Source organism: Phyllostomus discolor, chromosome 14 (genome assembly GCF_004126475.2).
Source record: "Phyllostomus discolor isolate MPI-MPIP mPhyDis1 chromosome 14, mPhyDis1.pri.v3, whole genome shotgun sequence".
Classification (NCBI taxonomy): Eukaryota; Metazoa; Chordata; class Mammalia; order Chiroptera; family Phyllostomidae; genus Phyllostomus; species Phyllostomus discolor.
In genome coordinates this window covers 44,840,950-44,858,522 of record NC_040916.2, presented here as the reverse complement: position 1 = coordinate 44,858,522, position 17,573 = coordinate 44,840,950, and the positions used below count along the sequence as shown (strand labels likewise).

At 36.5% G+C, this 17,573-nt stretch overlaps 1 protein-coding gene across 4 annotated transcripts in view; it reads left to right on the top strand.

Annotated features, from left to right (window-relative positions):
* The window catches only part of ARNT (aryl hydrocarbon receptor nuclear translocator), a 62,725-nt gene that overhangs the window by 41,433 nt on the left and 3,719 nt on the right, over positions 1 to 17,573 (top strand). For all 4 annotated transcript variants that reach the window (XM_028502508.2, XM_028502509.2, XM_036015359.1 and 1 more), the window contains 13 exons: positions 336 to 549; positions 1,983 to 2,085; positions 3,565 to 3,630; positions 4,249 to 4,334; positions 6,775 to 6,851; positions 7,550 to 7,684; positions 10,009 to 10,083; positions 12,516 to 12,667; positions 15,371 to 15,481; positions 15,880 to 15,946; positions 16,106 to 16,229; positions 16,425 to 16,527; positions 16,902 to 17,049. In XM_028502508.2, coding sequence (XP_028358309.1) covers positions 336 to 549; positions 1,983 to 2,085; positions 3,565 to 3,630; positions 4,249 to 4,334; positions 6,775 to 6,851; positions 7,550 to 7,684; positions 10,009 to 10,083; positions 12,516 to 12,667; positions 15,371 to 15,481; positions 15,880 to 15,946; positions 16,106 to 16,229; positions 16,425 to 16,527; positions 16,902 to 17,049 — 1,461 coding nt within the window. The remainder of the gene's footprint in view (positions 1 to 335; positions 550 to 1,982; positions 2,086 to 3,564; positions 3,631 to 4,248; positions 4,335 to 6,774; positions 6,852 to 7,549; positions 7,685 to 10,008; positions 10,084 to 12,515; positions 12,668 to 15,370; positions 15,482 to 15,879; positions 15,947 to 16,105; positions 16,230 to 16,424; positions 16,528 to 16,901; positions 17,050 to 17,573) is intronic.

Here is a 17,573-nt window from a genome sequence, read left to right as displayed (position 1 = left end):
TTGTAGAGGAAGATCCTAAAAAGAGACAAGAGTGTATGTGATAACTCAGTTTTTGTTACTGGGAAGTCATTGTATTCCCTGTCTTGAGTCCTTAGGTAAAGAGGATGAGGCTGGATAATGGCATAGACACATTGAGGAAATATCTATTGGAAAAAAATATCTTATCAGTGAAGGTAATAACATTTAGGGTGCAAAGCTGTGGCTATGGATCAGGCAGAAGTCAGCGATTGCTTATTGGAGAGATACTTATGGTTCGAAGTGTCTTACTTCCCATGAATAATAATACCTGTTTTTTCAGAGCTCAGTATTAACTTTTATTTATTTTCTTTGGATAGGAACTGAAACATTTGATCTTGGAGGCAGCAGATGGCTTTCTATTTATTGTCTCATGTGAGTCAGGCCGGGTGGTATATGTATCTGACTCAGTGACCCCTGTTTTGAACCAGCCACAGTCTGAATGGTTTGGTAGCACACTCTATGATCAGGTGCACCCAGATGATGTGGACAAACTTCGTGAGCAGCTTTCCACTTCGGAAAACACTCTGACAGGTATGAGATATATGAATGGAAATCCTTCTCTTTTAATCTGAGACAGAAGAAGTGTTTTAGCTTTTAAACTGAATTTGGCATGGCTTCTAGAATTTTCTTCTTTAATGAATATAATCAGTTCTTTTTATAAACATGCAGAAAATATACTTCATAGCTAGCTCATCCTTAGAAACTGTTTCATTAGTGACAATGCTCATTAAAAATTTAGCTTAATGTTAATGTAAATAAAACAGTAAAAACAAAATCTACAATAAACTTTTTTCTATTCTAAAAGAATTAAGTTATCCATATTTCTGTTTCATTTGTATGGGTAATTAATTACCTGGTGTTTTTTTCTACTCTGTTGTTCTTGGCTTTGTGTTAGGTTCTATAATAGATTTTTATTTTAGAGGGGAGTTACTAGTCAGTGTATAAGGTTTTCTTTTTTTTGTATTTGTACTATTTTTCTGTCTTTTGGGGGGTTTGTTATCCCCCCTCCAACCTCCCCCCCTACATTTTAATGCTATTCAGTCATTTTGCCAGAGTTTTGCTGAAGGAAGTAAGTCACATCTGCTTCTAAGCAACTCTGGAAAAAATTTTAAAGTGGAAGCAGATCAAAACTGGTAATTAAAATAAAGTGGAAGCAGATCAGAACTAGTAATTAAAATAAGACCATTGTGGTTATGCTAATGTTGCCATTCGGTTTCCCCCTCTTTTATATTTTTAATGGATTTCATTTTTCTAGTTCTTTTTTCCAAAAGTCCCATTGGTTTTTGTATCTTAAACGGAGAAACAATTTTGGCGTGGGACAGGTACATGTTTCTATTGCTGATAAAATTGTTTTTAAGCCAGTGACATTTACTTTGTATGTGTGCATTTGTATGTGCACACATACATGTAAAAATAATTAGCCCTGTCCTGGGCGGCTCAGTTGAAGCATCGTCCCATAACTGAAGGGTTGTGGGTTTGATTCCTGGTAGGTCACATATGATCCCCAGTCCGGGTATGTACAGGAGGCAACTAATCAATGCTTCTCTCTTGAATTGATGTTTCTCTCTCTCCCTTCCTCTCTCTCTAAAGAGCAATGGAAAAAAAAAGTCCTCAGATCAGGATAAAAAAAAAAATTAGACCCAAGACTATAACTTTGCCTCTTGCTTGCCAGCACTATTTTCCACTCCTGCCTTCCCTTGCACAAGGTTATTCCTAGTACTACCTTTGAACTTAAAGAGTAAGATATCTTGCTGGGAATTGAAGTAGTTTAGACTTGGAAAAAATCCATCTCCCCCATGGCCTATTCTGGTAAAAGCCAGAAGATTGGGGAACATGACTAGGTTATATAGGGATAAATAGGTTATATAGGATAAAAAGGCAACTAATCGTTGCCTTCAGTGTCTCTCCCCCTCCTCCTCATATACAAGAATGCACTCCAGGCTGCTCTTCACCTTCTTCTTCAGGGCGTATCCTTGATCTGAAGACTGGAACAGTGAAAAAGGAAGGTCAGCAGTCTTCCATGAGGATGTGTATGGGCTCAAGGAGATCATTTATTTGCCGTATGAGGTGAGTGTCAAACTGAAGATTGTGATTTGACGTAGGAAAAATTAAGAGCTGAATGTTTGATTTCTGGTCAGAGGAGTTAAACTCTTAAATCCAAGCTCTAGTTGGATTAAATTGAACTCTCAAGACCCACGTGGGTTGTGACATACAATAAAGTGTCTGAGAAGGGAACTAACATTTACTAAACCCCTCCTGTGCCAGACATTATGATAGGTGCATTATGTCTGTCATCTCATTTCCCACAACTGTGCTGTAGGGGAGAATTCATTGTTACTATTTTGCTGATTTAAAAAAAGACTCAAACAAATTAACTTCCCAGGATTATGTAGATAATGTTTGATACAGGATTTTATTTTCATCCATAGTAGTCAGACTCCAAAACCTGTATTTTTTTTCCCAGTACATCATGAGACAACATCCATGTATTCAGACCATTTCTGCATTTTTGTTTTGTTTCTTGGTAGGAATTTGAGACTTTCTTATGTCTTTTAGTTAGTATTTATAAATTTTATACTGTACATTTTAGAATTCTGAAGAAAAGAGTGGTAGTACTTTTTATGTAGGTAGAAAAGACATCTGTTAAAGTCACAAACTAATTTCAGGTTATATAGTGGGAAATTGGTATCTTTGTATTGAGAATATGCTTATTAGAAGTGATGAATAGGAATGTTAAGAGAGTTTTCCTGTTAAAGTTACAAAATTGAATTGTGGTTTTGGTTTAAAGTAACTTCAGATGCAGACTAAAGGATTTGCCACTTACTGTATTCTGAGATGCTAAACAGATTAAATGACTACTTTGTGTTTTGATTTTATCGTCTAATACTGGAAGTTATATTAATAACAACTCAAATGAATACATATATGTAAAGTGGCTTAGAATAGTGTATGGCACATATTCTATGTAAGTTTTATCTATTATTTTAAAGAAATGAGAGGAGCAAAGTAGAAAGTGGGAGAGAGTATCCCAATATGTGGACACTTAGCTAATGAAAAACATGGTAGGAGCAAGATAAATAATAACAAAATGCAGCCAGTACATTGCATTGTTGTGGTACAGAATTGGCGAACTACAACTCTTTATTTGTAAAGCTTTACTGGCGGATCACCACGCCCCTTTGTTTACATGTTGTCTATGGTTGCTTTCATGCTATAGTGGCAGAGTTGACTAGTTGCAACAGATTATATTGCCCACAAAGCTGAAAATATTTATTATCTGCTCCTTTACAGAGAAAGTATACCCACTCCTGATGTAGAGAATCTCTGTATTTGAAGAACATGTGGGAAATTTCGACTTCAAATTCTAGGACAGTTACAAGTTTTAGAAATACCAAGTCCGACGTTTTTATCCTTCCTTATTAGGAGCATTGTTAACAATTTTCTCTGTCTAGTTGTATTCAGAGCCTATTATCTGGCTGTTAAAGGATGAAAAGTTCTTTGATAGTGCAGCTTAATCACTTTTAAACTCTCTGTTCATTGAAACAGGTGTGGCAATAGCTCTGTGGACCCAGTTTCGATGAATAGACTGAGCTTTCTGAGGAACAGATGCAGGTGAGATCCTAAGCAGCGAAAACCAAAGGGATGGCCAAGTATGTATAGAGATCACCACTTCTTCAACTCTCTTGCTGTAGTACTTCCTTCAGCAGCCCTCACCCTCATCCCTCACTTTCCAGTTACTTTGTTTCTGGCAATGTTTTCTAGAATCTCTAAAGCTTCTTTTGATTATCCTGTTTAAGGAAGTTGCCCTACTACTTTATCTACTTTTTTCCTCCTGCAGTACCTTTAAGTTGCTTTACTTTGGCAAGGGTCAACAATCTGATGATTGTCCTTGCTGGTGTAGCTCAGGTGGTTATAACATCCTTCCCATACAACAAAAGGTTGGGGGTTCGATTCCAGGTCAGGGCACATACCTAGCGGGTTTGATCCCTGATCAGGGTGTGTGCAGGAGGCAACAAATTGATGTTTTCCTCTCTCTCTTTCTTTCTCTGCCTTCCTCTCTCTAAAATCAATAAGCATTATAAAAAAATATCACAGTCATTCTTGGGAAGGAAGGATCCAAATATAGTTATCCTGTTTTCTAAACACCCAAGAGCCTAAAGGTTCTAAGCCACCGCTATCTTTAAAGTGTTCCTGGGTAGGGTTTTCTCCTCACAGCTGTAATTCTTCCAGGAATGGACTTGGCTCAGTGAAGGATGGGGAACCTCACTTCGTGGTGGTCCACTGCACAGGATACATCAAGGCCTGGCCCCCAGCAGGTAAGAAAGTTGGAACCTTTTGGTGCAGCAGGTTCCTCGGAATCCAAGAAAGTTAGCTAATGTTTACCATGACCCTGGTATATGAAATGTACTTTCGTATAAACTGTTAAGAAAATAGGAAAGAAAAAGCAGACTCCTTCTCTTTCTTCCCTTATGGACTTATATTCCAGTTGATGAGATGATTACACCCACTTGAAAATGAGTCAGTGTTAGCTGTGCCACAGAATGTATTTTTTAAATGTGCAAATTCATAATAATGTATAATGAATACCTGTGTTCTAAGTATTTGTGTGTAAAAAAAGTTGTCCTTGAATACAGTTAGTTTGGGAAAGCTTTCTAAAGTAGGAGCAAGACTTGGAGGGAGAAGGGGGAAATGATTTGATTGTAGTAACTTACAAAAGGAATATTCTTTGCCACAGCACAGTCTTCTTTGAGCAGATTAGTTTTACTAGAACTTGAAGTTAAACAGGGAATGTTAGAAATGTGGCTGAGGTGCAGGGACCAGCCTTTAAAATGGGCTTTTCAGAACTTCCAAATTATGCAACTTTATCACTTCCCCGCTGGATGAGTATGATTTGGAAACAGGTGTTGTAGGGAGACAAAAACTAAGAGAAGAGAGGCAAGGTAGTGTAGTATATTTTGTAAGAGATTAAACTTTGGATTTGGAAAAACCTGGGTTTGATTCTGGCATTGTTATTTACTAGTGGTATACCCTTGGATAAATTGCTGGACCTTTGTAAAAAAACAAACAAACAAAAAAACCCCTCAATTTTCTTATCTGTCATTTGGAGAGAAATATTCAATATAGAGCTGTTGTGCCAGTTAGATTTAATGTAAGAAAAGCACCTAGCCCAAGTGCCTGGCATATGGTAGGCGCCCAATAAATGGTAGTTTAATGTAGTTAACTAATTTTAAGTAGGAATGGCATTTGAACTTTTTAGTTTATATGCTGTATAAAGTCATACATTTGTGGTGTACATGGTCTTTCATACTTCATATAGCTCTCAAAGCAATTCTGTTTTTCTTGGTAAAAAGAAGATAACTATGCAAAGAGCAGAGAGAAGATGCAACCTCTTTCCTTTCTACATAGAACATTGAAATACTGGCATCTCTCTTTTCCAAAGGACATAAATAACTGTTGGTGTTTGGTTTAATTTCATTTTTGGTTGTTTGCTTACTTTAAAAGCCACAGGTTGGGCCCTGGCTGATGTGGCTCATTGGATTGAATGATGGCATGCAGACCAAAAAGTTGCTGGTTTGGTTCCCAGTCAGGGCACATGCCTGGGTTGCAGGCCAGGTGCCTGGGTGGGGGCATGTGAGAGACAACCAACTGAAGTTTCTCCCTGACATAAATGTTTTTCTCCCTCTCTTTCTCCTTCCTTTCCTCTCTCTCTAGAAATAAAGAAATACAATCTTTTTTTAAAAAATGTTGCAAGTTATGTAAGACATCTGTTCTATGCCTATGATATGGTTACAGAATGAATGGCTGTCTTCATATGTGTCTTTTAGGTATTTTGGGTGGTATTTGTGTTCTGCAATTTATTATAATTAATATGGGTAAAATATATGAGTTTATATACATAAACACTTAAAATAGTACCTGGAATATATGGTAAATTCTGTGTAGTTGTTTACCCTTATTCTTTTTTTAAAAGATTTTACTTATTTATTTTTAGAGAAAGGGGTAAGGGAGAGAAAAAGAGAGGGAGAGACGTCAGTGTGTGGTTGCCTCTTGTGTGCTGCCCCCAGCTGGGGATCTGGCCTGCAGCCCAGGATGTAGCCTGACTGGGAATTGAACCAATGACCCTTTGGCTCACACACCAGCGCTCAATCCACTGAGCCACACCAGCCAGGGCTGTTTACCTTTATTCTTTTATTAATTTTTATTTTATTTCAAGCACCTTAAAAATTATTTTTTAGCTTTTTTTTTATTGTTGTTCAAGTACAGTAGTCACCATTTCCCCCTAAAAATTATTTTTAACAACTTTTTTCCTTTAACTTTAAAAATAATTTTCAATTCTTTTTAAAAATATTAAAATATAGTTGTTATATAATATTATATTAGTTTCAGGTGTACAACACAATCATATGACTTACACTTTATGAAATGATCACCATGATAGGTCTAATAACCATTTTTCACTGTATAAAGTTATTACAATATTGACTCTAGCCCTTATCCCATACATTATATCTTCGTGACTTGTTTATTTTATAACTGGGAATTTGTACCTCTTAATCCCCTTTATTTTTTGGCTCATCCTAGCATCCCCTTTCTTCTCACAGCCATCAGTTTTTTTTGTCTATGAGTACCTTTATTCTTATCTTTTGTCACTCTTTATTGTTTTATACTTAGCCTCTTTAAATCTTTCACTGTCTGACTTTGAAGGCAGTTGAGTTTGAGATTCCTGTTAAATCTTTTAACTTCACCTTCCTGAAGGTGTCTCCCTCCCAGATGATGACCCAGAGGCTGGCCAAGGAAGCAAGTTTTGCCTAGTGGCCATTGGCAGATTACAGGCAAGTATGAATTTTCCATGTCTCTGTTATCCCTTTTCATTAAGAAGAAATCTCCTTCAAGACTTACTCATGTTATTTTTCTTTTACTCTCTGAATACAAGTGAACAACTCTGTAAATTTCCACATATTTGGAGGAATGTGGCATTCATAGTTAACATTGAGCAGAAACCAAAGAGGATGAGAGAGGGAGGGTGATCTTTTCCCCTTATATTTTTAATATATTCAGCTTCACAATGCTGAGTTTTCTGTTTTCAACTAATTTCTTTTGCCTGTACACAAAAGAAGAGATATAGTTTTCATTTTATCATCATTACATGACTAACAAGAGAGGTGGAACTATTTTGATTCTTAAAAAAATTTTTTAATTTAAAAATTTTTGATTTTTATAAGAACAGGTAAGTTTCTTGGTTACTTGGGACTGTAATTTTGTAATCTGAATGATGAACACAGACTAGCTAAATGAAGGTAGATGGGCTTTGGGTTAAATGAATTTTAATCTTGACAAGGTTGGTGGAGAGTACATATGTGGGAGTGGGGCTAGGCCTCTCTTGTCATTTTTCCCTTTCTGTATGAGGTGTGAAAGTTTTGAAATTCCTAAAACTGGGAGCCTCACATCTATATAAATGACCATGAGGTGGTAGGAAATACGTCTGTAAAGAGTTGTGTCATTTTATCTCATTTTGTCTCTTTACTTACAGGTAACTAGTTCTCCCAACTGTACAGACATGAGTAATGTTTGTCAGCCAACAGAGTTTATTTCTCGACACAACATTGAGGGAATCTTCACTTTTGTGGATCACCGCTGTGTGGCTACTGTTGGCTACCAACCACAGGTGAGGAGCTGGAGCTATTATACCACTGATACTTTGGCCTGTTGTTCCCCTTGGCCTTCTAGAGATTATAAAATCATGTAATTCCAGAGATAGCTAAACATATCAGCCCCTGGATCAGAGCTAAATTTATTCTCAATAGCTTCTTTTATTTTCAGCTTCTTATCAAAATTATTCTGTCTAGAAAAATAGGGCTTCTGAAGCCAGGTGGGAGCAGCCGGTATGAGTATTTTTGTTGTTGTTGTTAATGATATCAATGCAGATACTGATACAAAAGTACTACTTCTAAGTAGTTATAATGTTGTGGCCACCTTTAAATATCAGATAAATAGTAACCCACAAGTTATTATGATTTTATTTAGATTTCTTATTCAGCAGACCAGGTTGAGAAATACCTGAGTTGAGAAATAAGTCATTGTATAAACATTCAAAACTATAGTGGCTGGGAGGGAGTTCTGGCTATGGATGTGTGAAGAGGTTGGTAAAAAAAAAAAAGAACAAAGTTGGAGGATTTACACTACCTGATTCAATGTCTATTATGAAGCCGTTTTTATCAAGACAGTGTGGTGTTAGTACCAGACAGTGTGGTGTTAGTATAAGGATCAATAAACCAGAATAGAGTCTGTTGTCACATAGTCAACTAATTTTCAGCAACTGTCCTAAGAGAATTCAGTGGGAAAAAGAAATCTTTCAAACAAAATGGTAATGGAACAATTGGATATCCACATGCAAAAAAGAGAGTCTCAAGACTTTTAGAAGAAGTTAGGAGAAAATCTTTGGATCTTGAGTTAGACAAGATTTCTTATATGACACTAAAAGCGTGATTCACAAAAGAAACAAGTTGATAAAGTTGATTTCATCAAAATTAAAATTTGCCCTCTTAAAGGAACATCAAGAAAGTGAAAAGACCAGCCACAAACTGGGAGAAAATATTTGCAAATCGTATGTCTAAAAAAGGATTTATGTCCAGAATATTTAAAGAAATCTTACAACTCATTAAGACAGCCAGTAAGAGAAATGGCACAAGATTTGAATAGACATTTCATTTAAGAAGCAATATGAAAGGCACATAAAAAGATGTGCATCATCAGTAACCATTAGGAAAGTGCAAATTAAAACCACAATAAGATACCAGTGTATGCCCACTAGAATAGCTATAATCAGGAAGTATTCTCAGTGTTACCTCAAATTTAAAAATTAAAATAAAAATTTTAAAAGAATTTATTTATTTATTTTTTTAGAGAGAGGGAAAGGGAGGGAGAGAGAGAGGGAAACATCAATGTGCCCCCGACTGGGGACCTGGCCTGCAACCCAGGCATGTGCCCTGACTGGGAATCCAACCTGTGACCCTTGGTTCGAAGGCCGGCACTCAATCCACACAGCCACACCAACCAGGGCTTAAATTTAATTTAAAAAAGTTTCAAAAAGTATCAGCAAGAACATGGAGAAACTGGAACTATGATACATTTTTGGCAGACATGTAAAATGTTACAGCCCCCCTGGAAAAACATTTTGGCAGTTTTGTTTTTTTTTTTTTTGAAAAGTCAATTAAACATACATTTATCCCACAACCTAATATTTCCACTCCTAGGTATTTACCCAAGAGGAGTGAAAACATTGGGTCACACAAAGATTTATACACAGGTATTCGTAGCCGTGTTATTCATAACAGACAAAAAGTGAAACAGTTTAAATATCCATTAACTAGTGAATGGGTACTCAAATTGTGTTAGAACATGATAAGAAATAAAATGTTAGAATACAGCTGAGCAATAAAAAGGAATATACTGTTGATACATGCAATAGCATAGATGAACTTCAAAAATATGTTAAATGAAAGAAGCTGGACATAAAACACTACATATTATATGGTTCCATTATATGATATTTCTAGAAAAGGCAAAACTAAGAAGCAGGAAGCAAATTGGTTGTTGGCTAGGAAACTGGGAGCAGGAATTGACTATTAACAGGCACAAGGGAACTTTGGGGGGCAGTAGACATGTTCTAAAACTGGATTGTGGTAATGGTTGCACAGCTGTAAAAATTTACTCTAGATAAATTGTACATTCAGTGAGTGAATTATATATGTAATTAATAACCTGAAATCTGTAAAAATGCAATTAAAACAAATATACAATATTATGAAAAAAATGCTGGAGAGGCTAGTTGCTTATTAGTAGGTTCCATCTTTTTCTTTTTTTTTCTTCACACTTATCTACAATCCTAGGATAAAGACAGGAGAAATAAAATCCAGGTCATCTGCTAATGGGCCAGGAAAGTTAGATGCTCATGAAAGTGTCGATCTTCCTCTTCTTTTTCTCTTTTAGGAACTCTTAGGAAAGAATATTGTAGAATTCTGTCATCCTGAAGACCAGCAGCTTCTAAGAGACAGCTTCCAACAGGTAACTTTTTTTCCTGGTTTGCATGTGAATAATATTTTTATCTGATATCTATAATCACAGTCACTCCACAGATACTTATTGACTACTAATTAATCAAGTACTGTGGCAGGCACTACAGGTTTGCATTCTTTAGTACTTAACCAGTATTTTTAAGGAACAGAAAGGACCACTCTTTGAAACTGTCCAAACTTTGCTAATATCCAAAGTGTTTTTGTTTGGCTTTAGCTACTCACTGTCCTGAATCTAACTAGCTGCATCCAAGGGACTGTCTTTAAAGTATTTAAAATATTCTAGGCTTTGTTGAACTGTGTATAATAGAAAAATTTAGTTTATAGTTCTTTTATAGATAAATGAGAATTGACTCTTAATTGTTAGCTGCTTCTTTAATTGTGATTTTCAGGCCCTAAATCCTGACAATATTTGGTGAATGAGGTAGCAATTCTTACTCTATATTAGACTAGTTAATTTTCCTATTTTTGCCTCAGTAGTGTTCTTACTGAGGACAATGGGTTTAATGATAGTACTTAAATTCAGAGGGAATTCAGAGGGTTGTAGGGAAGATTAAAGAAGATAATGCAGTAAAGCACATAGCACAACTTCTTCAGGAAATCAGACAATGGCAGTAAAAAGTCTCTGCCTCCTGAATCCTCAGCATCACCGGTTCCAGCCACTCAGCTACAGCTCACAGAAGGTTCATGTATGTGTAGTCTCAGGAAAACTATTCTGACTTCTGTGGAAGTCATTCAAAGCTAAAGACATGAACCTTCATCAGTGTGAAAAGATATACAGTATATTTTAAATCCATGAAATGTATCATTCTGATACTTTTGACCGCAGAGTATCATTTTATCACTTCTGGAAAATGTTTATTCCAAAACAACTTTAATGGCCCATATATACACTCCATAATTACAAGGTTATTATTCTGATATCAGTTGCTGCTATGATTTTAAGAGTATGCAAGTAAAGGTGCTTTTCATTGTGTGGTCTATGACTACTTACTTACTTGCTGCTCTCCAGATTTCAATGTTTCTAAAGTCTAGATGGATTTATATTTCTCTTCAGTATATTAATTTAGTTATTATTTCCAATGAAGCTTGTTTTTCTTTTTTCCCCCATTTTGGTTAACAGTACTTTGTTACACGCCTGATTTGAAAAAGTTTTAGACATATATTTAAAATGTGCCTTTTTACTATTGCTAAGTGAAGTATGTTCCATTTTCTGCTATAATTATTTCTGTTTGTAACATCAGCAATTACTGCCGCACTCATCAGCCTAAACATAAATGTTATCACTTACTTTTTCTTAAAAACAATTTAAAGTGTAGGTATTTTATACTTTTTAAATGTATGTATTTATATTTTAATCCTCATACAGAGACATGCTTATTGATTTTAGAGAGAAGGGAAGGGAAAAAGGGAGAAAAACATTGATGTGAGAGAGAAATTTTGATCATTTGCCTCTTGCACGAGACCAAACCCAGAGCCTAGGCGTGTGCCTGGACCAGGAACCAAACCCATGGCCTTTCAGTTTATGGGACAAAGCTCCAACCAACCGAGCCACACTGGCTAGGGCTAAAGTGTAGATATTTTGAAGTACGGTGTCTTATACTTCATTGGAATAGATGTGTACAGCAATAAGCAGGTTTTCCAACCCAGTACTTAGTTTGTTCATTGTATAATATGCATTGGTTCACTGTATAATACAGTGAGTACATTTAAGTTTTAAATGCAAATGTTCACCTCACACTTCTTTTTTATCATGTTAAATAAATGTTGATGTTCTTAAAAGAAAAAGCACAAAGGTTGACATATAGAAACTATGAAATGTTAGTTGCTAATATTTTTTGTTAGGGAGAGAAAGTCAAAGATTTTTTTCTATTCTGTTAGATTGGAAACTAAAATTAGTTTCTTTTGAAAAACTTATTTTTGCTTTGAAAAGCAAAATAAGGCTAAAGCCAATTTAGTCTTTATTTATTGAAACCTCCATGGGCATTGTGAGAATAAAAATTCTCGGGTTTGGGGGAAAAGCTGGGATTAAAGAGCAACCTGTAAGTTATATTCAGTGTTATTAAACTTGTAAATTCCTAGTGTAGATTTGTAAAGCTAGATATCAGCATTATTTTTAAGGGGCTTTCCAAGGGAAGTGGGGAATGTAGTGTTTTCTCTCCTGAAATAATTGTTATTCCTTTTTGACTTTGATTAGAGAGGTCAGATAGCTTGGGGCTCTGGGAAGAAACATGATAAATACATCTCCTGATTATTTAGTCACTTAGTTTTCACTCACATTGTTTTGTTAGTAACTTTGAAACAGACTGATACTTTAAGGACAGTGACACAAGAATCTTGGGGTTGTAGAGTGGGAATTTTATTTTTTAACTTTCTAAAGATAATTTTTTGTAGGTTTCACTGATAGCATGAGAACTTTTTCAGGTGGTGAAATTAAAAGGCCAGGTGCTGTCTGTCATGTTCCGGTTTCGGTCTAAGAATCGAGAATGGCTCTTGATGAGAACCAGCTCCTTCACTTTCCAGAACCCTTACTCAGATGAAATTGAGTACATCATCTGTACCAACACCAATGTGAAGTATGTACCATAAAGGCCTTTTCCAATTGCAGGATTTCTTCTCTGCCAAATCTGCTTACCTCCTTCTCATCTACTTTTCCTCGTCTAACTCATACTAATGGTAGTAAATACCATTAGTTCGAAGTTCCTCATCTTCCAACATCTTAAAATCTGTGTAGTTCATCCAGGTAGAATTAGATTTTAACAAACAGTAGTTTATAGAGTAGGTTCTGAGATGTAAAGTGTTTGTATTTCAGTTTTATTTTTCAGCCCTTTCTAGTCTGGCAGGGTTTTTCTCTAGAGCAGGTATCTGTAGACTCTTTCTATAAAAAGTCCAGGTCCTAAATATTTTAAAGACTTTGTGGGGCCTATGGTTGCTATTGGAACTACTGAAACTCTGCTGTTATAACATAAAATAGTCCTAGACAAATAAAATGAACAAAGATAGCTATGTTCCAACAAACTTTCGTTTACAGAAACAGGCAGTGGACTGGATTTGGCCCATGCACCATAGTTTGCTAGAGCATAGCTCCATTCCCTTTTTCATTAGTCTGCTTCTCTCTCTGTTCCTTGATTTCATTCTGTGTGAGCTTTCTCAGCTTTGTAAAAAACAGTTTTTTATTGAGATAGATTTCATATACTATACAGTTCACCCATTTAAAGTGTACATTTTTTAAAAGTATGTCACAGGTGGAAGGGCGGGCGTAGGTGGAAGAGGGTATGAGGGGATACATGGTAATGGAAAAGATACAACTAACTAAAGTATGTCACAGGGTTGTGCAGCTGTTACCACAGTCTAATTTCATTCCCCCTAAAAGAAATCCTGTACTTGCTAATAACTAAGTCACCTCCTCAAGCCCTATACAACAACTAATCTACTCTATCCCTATAAATTTGCCTATTCTAATTTTTTTCTTCTTTCTTTTTTAAACAGCCTACTCTTTTTTTTAAAATATTTTATTTATTTATTTTTAGAGAGGGTTAAGGAGGGGGAAAGGGAGAGAACTATCAATGTGTGGTTGCCTCTCACATGGCCCCTACCAGGGACCTGGCCTGCAACCCAGGCATGTGCCCCTGACTGGGAATCGAACTGGCAACCCTTTGGCTCAAAGCCTGCACTCAATCCACTGAGCTACACCAGCCAGGGCTGCCTATTCTAATTTTTTAACATAGCTTTATATATATTTTATTTTCATTTTTAAAAATTTTATTTATTTATTTTTAGAGAGGGGAAGGAGACAGAGAGAGAGGGAGAGAAACATCCATGTGTGAGAGAAACATCGATCAGTTGCCTCAGTTGCCTCTCGCCTGTGGGGACTTGGTCTGCAACCTGTGCATGTGTGCTGACTGGGAATCGAACCAGCAATCTTTTGGTTCGCAGGCCTGTGCTCAGTGCCCTGAGCCACACCAGCCAAGGCAAATTTGCCTGTTCTAGCTAAATGTTTCGTATAAATGGAATCATACAATATATGGTTCCTTTGTGACTGGCCTTTCACCTAGTATAGTGTTTTAAGAGTCATTCATATTATAGCATATATCTGTACTTCATTTCTTTTTATTGCCAAATAATATTCTTCTGTATGGGTATATCATATTTTGTTTATTCATTCATCAGCTGATGGAGATTAAATTGTTTCCACTTTTTGGCTAATTAAGAATACAGCTATGAACATTTGTGTACTAGTTTTTATGTGGGTATGTTTTTGTTTTCTTGGGTGTATGCCCAGGAGTAGAATTGCTGGGTTACATGGTAACTCTTGTGTGTTTACTCTTTTGAGGAACTGCCCAACTGTTTTCTAAGCCTACTGTACCATTTTATATTCTTGTCAGCAATGTATGAGGATTCCAGTTTCTCCACATTCTTGTCTTTTTTTATTGTACCTATCCTAGCGGGTGTCAAGTTACTTCTCCATTTAATCTGTCTCTGTACAATTGGCTTTGAAGATCTGATTTTATAAATAATCAACAGTATGAATAGTACCTGCTGATGACATTGAGTCTGTGTCCTCCAATTCAATTTTTAGGGCTTGTAAAGTTCAGTTCTTTGCGAATTAACTCAGTATTACAGAGTGGATTGAGTTAGAAATTTTCATTAACTTACAAGTCAGGTGTATAAGATCATGGTCATTGTAAATTTTTGTTTTTTGTTTTTTCTTCTTGATATAACAGAACAACTATTGTTTTTTCATTTTGTTTAAATTGTTAAGAACTTGTTTCTGGAAATAATGACTTTCCTCGTTTTTACAGAGTTTTTCCCACCACAATTAATTTGAATTAATTATTAATATTTTAAAATAAATATTCTTTATAGAAAATTTGGAAAGTATTGAACACTATAAGAGAAGGACAATTTTTTCGTATTCCAGAAATTTTTTTTATGTTTCAGTGTACATTTTTCAGTTTTTTATTTATGCTTCTTAAAAACAGTACATGTATATACACACACTTAGATCCACATCTACACAACCAGGTACTGAATAACTAGGAGGAGTTAGAACCCAAACAGGGTGGATTTGCCATAGGACATAATTTCTCTTTATACCATCTTGTCCATAGTGTGAATTATTTGTTGAATCTTATTAGGTCATAGGTTACCTGTAGAATTATACTTGAAAGGGGACTTTATTAGTGATTGCCCTACCTACAAGTGAATATATAGAGCTTTATGTACAAACAGAATTAGATACATTTTTCCCCTGTTTTACCTACTCTCCATTTTCCCAGGAATTCTAGCCAGGAACCACGGCCTACACTGTCCAACGCAATCCAGAGGCCACAGCTAGGTCCCACAGCTAATTTGCCCTTGGAGATGGGCTCAGGGCAGCTGGCACCCAGGTGAGAAATGGTGGGAGAATCATTTATTGAGTAGTGACTAGCCTAGCACTGTCTGCCATCCCATTTTTAAAAATCTGTTTATTTTTTAAAGCCTTTTCCCCACATTATTTTTTTTAAGATTTTAAAATTTATTTTTATTTTTTAGAGAAAGAGGAAGGGAGGGAGAAAGAGATGGAGAGAAACATTAATGTGGGGTCGCCTTTCACACATCCCCTACTGGGAGTCTGGCCAGGAACCCAGATGTGTGCCATGACTGGGAATTGAACCAGCAGTCCTTTGGGTAGCAGGCCAGTGTTTGATCCACTGAGCCACACCAGCCAGGGCTCCCCAGATTACCAGATTAATATTTTTAAAAATATTTTTTTCCTATTTCTGTCCTCACTGGCCTTAACATATAGGCAACAGCAAACAGAATTGGATGTGGTACCGGGAAGAGATGGACTGGCCAGCTACAATCATTCCCAGGTTAGTGTGTCTTATTTGAAGAGGGCAATGAACATTTCCTTAAGAAATGCCTCTCGGTGCCAGTTAGAGTGTATATATATATCTTTTTAAATGAATTTCAGGGTTATGGAATTGTCATGTTAAACTTTGCATGGTTATTTTTATTATTGTATTCCACAGGTTTCTGTTCAGCCTGTAACAACCACAGGGGCAGAACACAGCAAGCCCCTGGAGAAGGGAGATGGTCTCTTTGCCCAGGATAGAGATCCAAGATTTTCAGAAATCTATTCCAGCATCAGTGCAGGTGTGTTTCTTCCTCATTCAACTTTTAAGTTTTGTTTGATCACTTACTGATGGGCCTGCTGCTGCCCAGTCAGTAGTCTTCCAACATACTCCACTTAATCATAATAACTCCTGAGTAAATAGGAACTTGCTGAACTAATAAACTACACCGACTGGCCCCTTGACTGGCCCTCCCCCCACTCCTTTTGGTCCGCAGATCAGAGTAAAGGCATCTCCTCCAGCACTGTCCCTGCCACCCAACAGCTATTCTCCCAGGGCAACACATTCCCTCCTACCCCCCGGCCGGCAGAGAATTTCAGGTGAGACCCATCTGTGTGTGCTGCTTTAAGGGCAACTGAGTGATTCAGTTGCTGAATCTAAGTTTTATTCTTCCCTAGCTTTCTCTGGTTATTTCAGACAAAGCAGTGGAACTTAAAGGGCCTAGGATGAGGCAAGCTGCTTTTCTTCTTCCTGTTCCTTTGCACCTGTCCTATTGCCATGTTCAAGGTTCCATCTCTGTGTGTCCTGATTAGTGTGTGACTGTCAGTCTTGCTGGTCTTTTCTAAATTCTGTTAATCAAGTTTTCCTTAACCCCAGGGAACTCAAGGGAATCTAAAGTTAGCACTAGATTGTCCTGTGTCTATGATAAACACATCCTTTTAATCCTTTACCTTAACTCTTTGTTCACTCCTAGAAATAGTGGTCTGGCCCCCCCTGTAACCATCGTCCAGCCATCAGCCTCTGCAGGGCAGATGTTGTCCCAGATTTCCCGCCACTCCAACCCCACCCAGGGAGCAGCCCCAACTTGGACCCCTAGTACCCGCCCAGGTTTCTCTGCTCAGGTAAAGTTTCTCATCTGTCTGTCCCCTGTGTATTGCTTTTTGTTTGGTTGATTGGGCTTTTCTTGACATGTAAAGTTATTGCTGTTTATCTTAGGCACCTTTATATCTTTGTTGGGAGCAGCTAGATAATTAAAAATCATGGATAATCCAAAAAAAAATCTCAGAGTCTATGGTTTTTATATGTTCACTTTAAATCAGAATTGCTTACATAGGACATCTTCAACAAGTTTAATTTTCAGATTTGTTTTGGAGTAGATTCTAAGAGCTCTCCACTTTGGTTAGGACTACAAGAAGCAGAAACAAGGGAGAAAATTAATTACAAATTTACACACAGTGATGGTTATTTACCAAAAAAGTGTTGAAAAGTCTTTATATACTACCTATGTATATATATATGTTAAGCCTGAAGTTAATATTCTTTCATATATTAATATATAGTTATATTAATAATGCATGACATATAATAATATACATTATATAATATATTAATAATGTTAACGATAATATTTTATATGTAAAAAGCC